This window comes from Triticum dicoccoides, unplaced genomic scaffold (assembly GCF_002162155.2).
Source record: "Triticum dicoccoides isolate Atlit2015 ecotype Zavitan unplaced genomic scaffold, WEW_v2.0 scaffold220424, whole genome shotgun sequence".
NCBI classification, from domain to species: Eukaryota; Viridiplantae; Streptophyta; class Magnoliopsida; order Poales; family Poaceae; genus Triticum; species Triticum dicoccoides.
In genome coordinates, this window is record NW_021241835.1 from 1 (window position 1) to 856 (window position 856).

Below are 856 nucleotides of genomic sequence, written 5' to 3' on the forward strand. Positions count from 1 at the left end.
GTTATACCCCGCTATAGCTCCTCTATAGCTGATTTGAAGGCCCGCCGCTATTTTTCATAGCCCGCTATTTAAATCATTGGTTTCGGTACGTAGTATCTTCGATCTGTGCGCATACCTTCTTTTTCTAATTGGGCTGCACCTTTCCATTAATTGCTCAATAAAAATAGCATACTACTCCCTCCATACCAGAATATAAGACGTTTTTAGTTCAAATAAAATTGCAAAAACATCTTATATTTTGGTGCAGAGGTCGAACAAAGATAAAAGTGAAACGGAGGAAACACTCTTATATTATGAGATGGAGGGAGTAGGTCATTACACGACCCAAACAAAGATAAAAGTGAGAGGGTAGAGAGGGGGAGCGAGTTGGGGCATATATATAGAAGAGAAGGAAACCCCGATCTATGCATACCTGAGAGCGAGTAGTGGGTGTCGCCCTGCATCTGGACTTTCTGATAGACGCTGTGGGACTGCAAGGCGGCTGCATCGCCGGCGGCACTGAACAGGGAGCTGATCGCGCCTTGCACCACGGCGAACCGGTTGCCGGACGCCGACTTGCCGACGCCGGCCTTGATGTTCCGGTAGGTCGACCACCCCATGAGGCCGTTGTTGAACTCGCTGTTCTGGATGATGCCGCCCTTATAGAGGGGCTTCATCGGATCACGGAGGCACTGCAATTAACGATGATACATATTTTTGTAAATGAATTATACAACCAATCAATCTAGACTAAAAATATTAAACCATAGCTAGATTAGATATATATTTTTGTATCTACTTACCTCAATACTGGCCGTATGATCATATTCCACGGACTGGACCATGCACCCTACATCAAACAAACATATAAATGTCA

The 856-nt window shown here is 44.9% G+C and overlaps 1 protein-coding gene across 1 annotated transcript; it reads right to left on the minus strand.

The window, feature by feature from the left end:
- Window positions 1-13: 13 nt before the first annotated feature.
- Window positions 14-825, minus strand: LOC119345270. The gene is made up of 2 exons (XM_037615412.1): window positions 783-825; window positions 14-671 (listed from the first exon to the last, which is right to left on the minus strand). Exons 1-2 carry the CDS (start codon window positions 822-824, stop codon window positions 204-206), a joined length of 510 nt encoding a protein of 169 aa, XP_037471309.1. The 5' UTR covers window position 825; the 3' UTR covers window positions 14-203.
- Between the last annotated feature and the right edge of the window lie 31 nt (window positions 826-856).